Source organism: Nanorana parkeri, unplaced genomic scaffold (genome assembly GCF_000935625.1).
Source record: "Nanorana parkeri isolate BGI_ZX_2015 unplaced genomic scaffold, ASM93562v1 scaffold492, whole genome shotgun sequence".
Lineage (NCBI taxonomy): Eukaryota > Metazoa > Chordata > Amphibia > Anura > Dicroglossidae > Nanorana > Nanorana parkeri.
In genome coordinates this window covers 111,340-120,050 of record NW_017306760.1, presented here as the reverse complement: position 1 = coordinate 120,050, position 8,711 = coordinate 111,340, and the positions used below count along the sequence as shown (strand labels likewise).

General features: G+C 47.0%; 1 protein-coding gene across 1 annotated transcript in view; it reads right to left on the bottom strand.

Moving 5' to 3' along the window:
• The window catches only part of HDHD2 (haloacid dehalogenase like hydrolase domain containing 2), a 28,489-nt gene extending 21,535 nt beyond the window's left edge, over positions 1-6,954 (bottom strand). Inside the window, exons 1-3 of the mRNA XM_018561003.1 lie at positions 6,847-6,954; positions 6,025-6,233; positions 2,381-2,465 (exon numbers count right to left, since the gene is read on the bottom strand). Coding sequence (XP_018416505.1) covers positions 2,381-2,465; positions 6,025-6,233; positions 6,847-6,947 — 395 coding nt within the window. The 5' untranslated portion in view covers positions 6,948-6,954. The remainder of the gene's footprint in view (positions 1-2,380; positions 2,466-6,024; positions 6,234-6,846) is intronic.
• Between the last annotated feature and the right edge of the window lie 1,757 nt (positions 6,955-8,711).

Genomic DNA, 8,711 nt, shown 5'->3' with positions numbered 1-8,711 from the left:
CTGAAAGCCCCAAATACTTACTTAATGCCCCCCCTCCACCCCCTCTAACCCATCCTGCACACAGTTTTTTTTCTTACCCTCCCCTACGTCCGCCATCCAGGTCCCTCACTGCTTCCAGGCTAAACCAGTGCTGCAAATGTGCCTGTGCCGGTCGGTCCCCTTGCACTGAAAGAACCCCTCCACTGGACTGCCAATAGGAAGTGTCCACATGACACAAAGAAGGACCTCAGCTCATGCAAACAAAAGAGGAGCGAATACTGGAGCATCACATGACTGCAGCTCTGCAGCTTTTGAAATCAATACTTCTTTCCTATGATCCTCACCGCCACCTAGTGGTCATAATAAGGTATTTTCCCGAATGTTACATTCGAACGGGTGTGAAAATATGCAGAGAATGTTTTTGCCTCCATTCGCACAAAACGAATGTTCACAGAGATTCGCAGGGTGAACGGCTCCGCAAATTGTTTATAAATAGACCTCCTGAAGTTTTAAAACCATTTTTATGTTTACAAATATGTATGTAATGAAGGCAGCTGTGCTTGTCCACTCCTTAAACCTATTTTGCTGCAGTGAATAAGCTTTACTGTTCTCTCGCTCAGTGCAAGTCTATGGGGCAAGTCAGACTGATTGAAAGATTTACATTCCTAAGCTGCTATCTATACACACACACACACACACAATGTCTTTACAAACCCGCATATAACCTTGTAAAAGGTAGCAGTGACATCATCACTGTGCTGTACAGAGGGCAGAGCTGTTGGAGGGACCCAGCAGGCCCCACCCACTACAGGCTGCCTGCAGAAAACTACAGGAGGGGGCGGAGACAAGACCAGCCATCATGCACAAGGAGAAAGAGCAGCAGTGAGCGGTCTTTATTATAGGAAGTTCCAAGCGTCACACTGGATTACAGCACAGATCTGGAAGAAATACACAAAGCTCAGCGGGACTCAAGGAAGAATACATATGACTCTTGTAGGAGAACAATAATATTTGCCCACCCGGAGTTCAGCTTTAAAATGGCTGCATAGTAATTGTTGATGGAGCCCAAAGATCTTCATTGAGATAGCACCCCTGCTATAGAAGATGTGAGCTGTATGATAGTCATCGTGGTCCCTATAGAGGAAGTGATCTGTATGGCAGTCATTGGGGTCCCTATAGAGAATATGATCTGTACGGTAGTTATTGGGGTCCTTATTGAGGATGTGATCCGTATGGTAGTCACTGGGGTCCGCATGGAGACAGAGCAGGCAAGCACGTAGCAGGGGCGGGCTTGCATTCTTGTGAGTGTGCTTCTATTTTTATTTCCAAGTCCAGTGTGTTGCCATGTCCTGAGTCCAGTGCCTTACTAAGTCCTGAGTCCAGTGCCTTACTAAGTCCTGAGTCCAGTGTATTACTAAGTCCTGAGTCCAGTGCCTTACTAAGTCCTGAGACCAGTGCCTTACTAAGTCCTGAGTCCAGTGCCTTACTAAGTCCTGAGTCCAGTGCCTTACTAAGTCCTGAGTCCAGTGCCTTACTATGTCCCGGGTCCAGTGCCTTACTAAGTCCCGGGTCCAGTGCCTTACCAAGTCCTGAGTCCAGTGCCTTACTATGTCCCGGGTCCAGTGCCTTACTAAGTCCCGGGTCCAGTGCCTTACTAAGTCCCGGGTCCAGTGCCTTACCAAGTCCTGAGTCCAGTGCCTTACTATGTCCCGGGTCCAGTGCCTTACTAAGTCCCGGGTCCAGTGCCTTACTAAGTCCTGAGTCCAGTGCCTTATTAAGTCCTGAGTCCAGTGCCTTACTAAGTCCTGAGTCCAGTGCCTTACTAAGTCCTGAGTCCAGTGCCTTGCTAAGTCCTGAATCCAGTACCTTACTAAGTCCCGAGTCCAGTACCTTACTAAGTCCCGAGTCCAGCGCTCTGTTGGGGGTTACCACAACTTGGCAAATGTTGCCAAGGGGTCCCGGCCCTAGAAAGGTTGAGAACCACTGGTACAGAGGATGGTCCTGGTGAATTTCACCTGTATGTGGCCCCATCTGCACCCCTCTGAAGATGGTCTGGAACCTCTCGGCTGAACAGAGATATGTAAAAAAATAAACAAACTAAGCCTTTTCATCATAATTTGTATCAATAACTCGCCGACAATGTCCGATCGGTCCCCTTTAAGCACATACTTTTTAAAAAAAATTCCCTTCAGAAATGAGAACCCCAATTGCCGGAAAGCATTGCGATAACTGGGGCACGAATCTTGGCGTCTCCATCCGTATTTCTTATTAAAGCAGCGATGGAACGGTATTACGCGCCTCGCTGAGTCCCGGCGGAGCCCGGGACAGAATTAATCCTTTTCCGTAAAACAGTAGCCGGCCAATTATAGGGACAGCGAGCCGCAATCAGGGCGCCACTCACCTGAAGGCCTCGTTCATGGTTTGGTAGTTGAAGCGCTCGGGAGCTAATCCTATCAGCACCGCGTTGGGACCGTCGCTGGCGATTCCTGGGAGCAGAGAAAACGGAGAGAGGTCACCAGGAGAAGACTCGGCAGTAATTGAATTGTACGTTCAGCCTATCAGTCATGCTTCAGTACCGAGCCCAAGGTGCAAATTCTCATCAACGCCAAAGAGAACCTTTAATTCTCAGACCGGTATTAAAATTGTCTTTATAGGAGTCGGACCTTTTCCTCAGCTATCGCTCTAGAACAGTCTTCTCATTAGCAGGATGTTAATGCGCCCGCACCCCAAAGTGTCTAATGGTTTCATTGTCGAAAGACCAGGAAAAGTAGCGTGTTTTTGTTTTTATTACTAGAACTAAATTCCGCTTAAAATAATAATAAACGCAAAAAGAAAAAATCTGCATGTATTGTTTTTTTTTATATTTGGAGCCAATAAAGCATTGAAAATGCAATCAGTAGATTTTGGGCGCAATGCTCTGGCTCCTGCAGATTCTTCCTCCCGCCCCTGTTACTGAAAGTCCGTACCTTGGAATGGACACGGATGGGAGAAAGAATCTGCAGGAGCCAGAGCATTGCACTTGCCATCTACTGGTGGCGGTTGCATTGCTTTGCTGGCAAAAAATACAAAATGCACATTGTATTCCTTGAAGAACAGCAAGTCCCTCTGCCGTGGAAGCTTGTAGTCTTTTCACTCACAGATCCTGCGATTGGATGGCGTGGTTGTGTGGGTGGAGCCAGATTAAAGCGCACAAAACAAATAAATAGCAAAAGTCTGTGAGAAAAAGAGCCCCACCATTCAGGTAAATGTGTGTGTGTGTGTGGGGGGGGGGGCAAGATGGGGGGAGGCGCTGGTGATGTGACCAGGTTTCATGTTATACCCTGAATACGGGTGTAACTGAGGCAGAAATTCCAAAATGGCATCCAAACCCAAGAACTAAAATGTCACATTGTAGCCAAGCGGTCCCTAAGGCCTCATTCACACGAGGAACGTCCGGCATGTACAGCTCCGTGCACGGCCGTTGCGGGCAGCTCCCGGGAAGGACAGGTGCTGCGTGTGATAACGGTAGTACGCAGCCGCTGTCCTTCTCTATGGGACTACGCGGCCGTATGCCGCCATACGCTGACCTCAAGTGCAGGTCTCGGTAGGGTGCGGGTGTCCCGGCTCGGACGCAGACAGGATCGCAGAAAGGGCGGGTGAGCGTAGGGCGGCATATGGCCGCGTAGTCCCATAGAGAAGGACGGGGGCTGCGTACTAATCACACGCTGCACCTGTCCTTCCTGGGAGCTGCCCGATGCGGCCCTGCACGCAGCACGGAGCTCTACATGCCGGCCGCTTCTCGTGTGAATGAGGCCTAAATGTGGTGATCCTGTTAGTAGCATACTTCCTGTCCTAGGGTGACAACGCTCACTCATGGAGGAGCAAATATGTCACTCTAGGACAGGCAAATCCCAGGAGCCAGGTAGCCAATGCTCCTCAAACATGACAGTGGGCACCTAACGTTTGAGGTTTTCTCTCATTGTTCTCAACAGAGAAAATCCTTCTGCCTCTTTGACTGGACCGGTTGGCTCCAGAATTCCATATTCATTTATCTGTCCACCCCAGCTCAAGGATAGGAAAACGTGTTAACTGTACTTACCTCCATTTTACATTATTTTAACTTGGTGATCCTGCCAGTAACACATGTACTCTCCTAGGGTGACAACGTTCACTCACTATACTGTATGGCGGAGAGGAGTTGCCACTTCCTGTCTAAATACACTGAAACAATGGCAACAAGGCATTTCTCAGGGCGGGATGCATCATGGTGACAACAGTGGATCATGCCTGCGTAATGAGTGTTGCAGTATTGGAAGCCAATGTGACAGGGGGACACCACCGAAGTACAATTTAGAGATAGGACAAAGCATTGTCACCATATGACAGGAAGTGCCTGAACAAGGACCTTCATGGCAGGATCCCCAGGTATTATTATAATGTAGGGATTCACCGATTCTAGTATCGGTAACAGTGCCGATACCAAGTATTTGTGCAAGTACTTGTACTCGCCCAAATACTATTCCCGATACCAGAACTTCCAGTATCAGGAAGCCAGGCGACGAGTTATTACCTGCCCCCTGGCTTTTCTGATTGGACAGAAAGTCAGCTTCAAGCTTCCTTGTCACCTGGTGAGGAGATAGCATGGAGCTAGGTTCCTGGCCAATCAGGAAGCCGGGTGGAGTGTAATGACTCACCTCCCAGCTTCCTGATTGGACGTTAAGCTGGCCAATCAGGAAACCAGGCGGCGAGTCATTACCTGCACCCGGCTTCCTGATTGGCCAGAAAGCTGGCTCCATACTTTATCATCACCTGGTGACGAGGGTGTATGGTGCCGGCTAATCAGTTACACGCCACCCGGCTTCCTTATCGGGACCTCCAGTAACGGTATTCGGCGAGTACCATAAAGAAAAATATCAGTACTTGTACTCGATACCCAAAAAACGGTATCAGTGCATCCCTATTATAATAAAAGTTCCAGATTTGACAACACTGAAAATGACTTTTGAAATGACATGAACATGTTAAAGAGTATTAGTAGCTGGGTTCACATATCCTTTGAAAAATAACCTGATTAAATTTTTATTAGGGATGCACCGATATATCAGCCGGCGAAACATATCGGCCGAAAATGGCACTTTTGGCATAATGCCGAAAGTGCCATTTTCTGGCCGATACAGCGGCGCATCCGTTCTTTCTCTCCTCCCCGCTGGGCGCTGCTCTGTGTCCCAGCGGGGAGGAGAGAAACTGTCACAGGAGGCCGAGCTCTGCGGGAGGAGAGGGCTGTAAGCGGCCAGCATCTCTCCTCCTACACAGCTCAGCCTCCTGTCACAGTGGGCGGAGACAGCAATTAGGAAGTGATCTACATCACTTCCTGTTCATTCATGATTGTGGTTATAGTAAACATACTCTGTCCTCATGTTATCAATGATCAGGAACACTCAGTATAGAGGATTCCTGTTCATTGATGACAGGGGCTGCAGAAAAAGAGATAGAAAAAGGATTGAGAACACAGAGTCCTCTATTTTAAAAGGGAAATATCAGGAGTCTGTTTAGACCCCCCAATATTTCCCCGAAGCCCCTAAAAGTAAAGTAATTTTTTTTTTAAATGTAATAAAAATAAATATAAAAAAATGTAAAAGTTCATAAAAAAAATAATAAAATGTTTGAAAAAGTTGAAATAAAAACTTTTCCGGTTTCGGCCTGACTTTTGTTATTTCAATGAATTTTCATTTTGGTGCACCTCTAATTGTTATTGGTGGCTGACAAACGTTCTTTATATTTTATTATTTCTATTTTTTTAAATTGTGTTGTTTAAAAGCTGTATGTCTCTCTGTGTGCACAGAAACAGCTGAGGCCTGTTTGCTAACGAACCTCATGTTATCACCGTGTCATAGCGGTCATGTGATTACATGGTCAATGCTGATTGGTTCCCGATCATTAGTGTGGACCTGAGCTGTCACCTGTGCCATCTGTCAAATGTGGAATGCATATGAACCTTCCCTTGGCACCAGGACCTGCACCTGGGTACATGAAACCAATAACTAGGATATATCCCGGGTCCAATACCTTCAAAGTCGGGCAGAGCGCTATCATGCACCAACAGCATGGGGCGGACGTTCTTCTGCTCCACCAAATTCCGTGCTGCAGTCAGAGAGGTGAAGATCTCATCCTCGCTGATGTCGAATTGCAGCTTCCTCAGCCTTTCCAGAAGGGTCCTCTTACTCTCCTTGGTGGTATTTGTCACAAAGCGTATGGCCAGAGGAGAGCTACGTAACCTGAAGCAAGAAACAAAAAAGGGGCGATAGAGGAAAAGGTGTTCTACAGCTCAGCAGAGAAAACTACACTTAGAGCAGGGGTGGGCAAACTCCGGGCCCCCAGCTGTGGTGAAAATATAAATCCCATCATGCATCTGTTTCCGGGAGTCATGCCTGTGAGAATCTTGCAATGCCTCATGGGACTTGTAGTTACACCGCAGCTGGAGGGCAGGAGTTTGCCCACACCTGATATAGAGGGAATTTATTCTCCAATACAAAATAGTGAAAAAATATAAAATATATCTATACACATATGTATCTATCTTTCTATCTATCTCTATCACACTCTCTCTCTCACACAATCTATCTATCTATCTATCTATCTATCTATCTATCTATCTATCTATCTATCTATCTATCTATCTATCACACTCTCTCTATCTATCTATCACAATCTCTCTCACACTATCTATCTCTCTCTCTCACGCTATCTATCTCTCTCTATCTATCTATCGCTCTCAGAGAGGTTGCTCCACCACCTCTGTATATTGGTTTGTATACAATCTGTATTTGCTGTCACATTGTAATGCACATTTGCTCAGATTGTTCACTTTTTAATGCCAGGTACTCTCACCTCCTGAGAGCTTCCTGAGCTCCCGGGATAGCCGTGTCCTCAATATGCAGAGTGCCACTAAGATCCACCAGTACGGCCTTCATAGCTCGTCGAGCCGCCATCCTGACCCGATCTGGTGAAAAAGAAGTTTATACTTTGAGCTCATCGTACAGCGGTGGAACACTTTCATTAAAGTGACACTAAACTCCGGAGTTGAATCTTAAAAATACATTCAAGTCCCTCAACTATTACCGAAAATGTCTCTTATTTGTGTATCGCTCGGCTGTAGATCCTCCAATCATCTCTGAATTGGTGCCGACACTGTCCTTCCTTCTGGAGGGGGGCTACTTTTGTTCCCCATGGTCCCTGTGTGTGTGTTGTGAAGTAGTCACCGCTCCAAGCTCACTCCTGTGATGGACTACAATCCCAATACAAATTAGGGGCAGTCAGACTGGGGAAGAAAGGGCTAGATCAGGGCTGAGCAACTCCAGCTGTGCTTTAAACTACAAATTCCATAATCCCTCTGCCTCTGGTGAAACTTGGTACACAGAGAAGGTTAGGCTGCTGTCACACTGCAGACTGGGATGGCAGAGTCAGATAACTGGGCCACTGTAATCACCACTGATAAGCTAATCTGACTTCAGATGACCCAAGGTGCTGACACAGTGAGAGGTGCGAGACCCTTGTCACCAGTCGCAGGTCAGATTGTCTGTGTCACTGCGGAGCGTGGAGTCTGTTCTGGAATTTATAGAAAAGTTCGGCATATTTGGACAATTTATGGCAATCCAATAAGGGACATCAAGGCCACAAAGCAAAACCAATGACAACTGTTCCGTCACATGTCAGCCTTCCCCTTCACGAAAGCCAAATCTGGTTGAGCGTATTGAGCAATTTGCCCCAGTGCACCCTGGGAACATGAGCTCAAAAAACCGCCATTTGATGGCCATGTATAGCAAGCCTAAGTCAGATGGGCTTCTTACCCCAATGTGTCGCTTCTGAGTTCTGGGCAGAGGGAATCGCTGCCAAGGGAGCGGCACCAAGCCAGTTTGCGAAGGGCTCACTGCAATACAATAGGTAAGACCAGCCTTAAAGTACATGCTACACAGCTTGGATGGAGCAATGCTCCCTGCCGGCTATTGTATTTAGACAGTCGCCCCCCCAAAACAGTGACTTAATCTGATTGGACCGACAGTGCCATCTGGTTGGTGCCAACGAGGCCATCCATGGCTCAAATTTTGCCCAATTCAGCAGGAATGCTGAGTGTGTATTGGCAGTAATGATATCACAGGTGTGCAGGAACTGTCTAGAATGAGAGGACCAGGATGTCCAAACCAGCTGCTTCCTGACCACCTTTTCTATGGACCTCAACCCTTTTGTTATATTTTTATCCCACTATAAATGTGCTTTGGAGAACAAAAAACAAGCAAAGGATGCAAAGAATACACAAAAACACAGGTTATGCATCTATGGGTTCACGTCTGCTTCTTCTAACACCATTACCCTAGATGTCGGCTCTCAAAAACTTTATATAATGGCCTTAAAGTGTATCCAAACTTAAGAACGAAAGTAATTGCACCTCACCAGTCCTTAGATTTTATGGCTGCACCAGTTTTCTTTTTTCTTGCCATTATTCCTTTATTTGCACCTGGTGATCCTCCCAGTAGCACACTTACTGTCCTAGGGTGACAACGCTCACTCATCATACTGTATGGCATACAGCTGGCACCTAACATTTGAGGTTTTCTCTAATTGTTCTCAATGGAGCTGGTGCTCCATTGAGCACTGGCTCAATTTAGCTGGCCAGTGGAGTCACTAGGGGGACGTGGGAGGTGCGACCCGCACATGGGTGACACCATTGGAGGGGGGACACCAAAATGACTGATAGT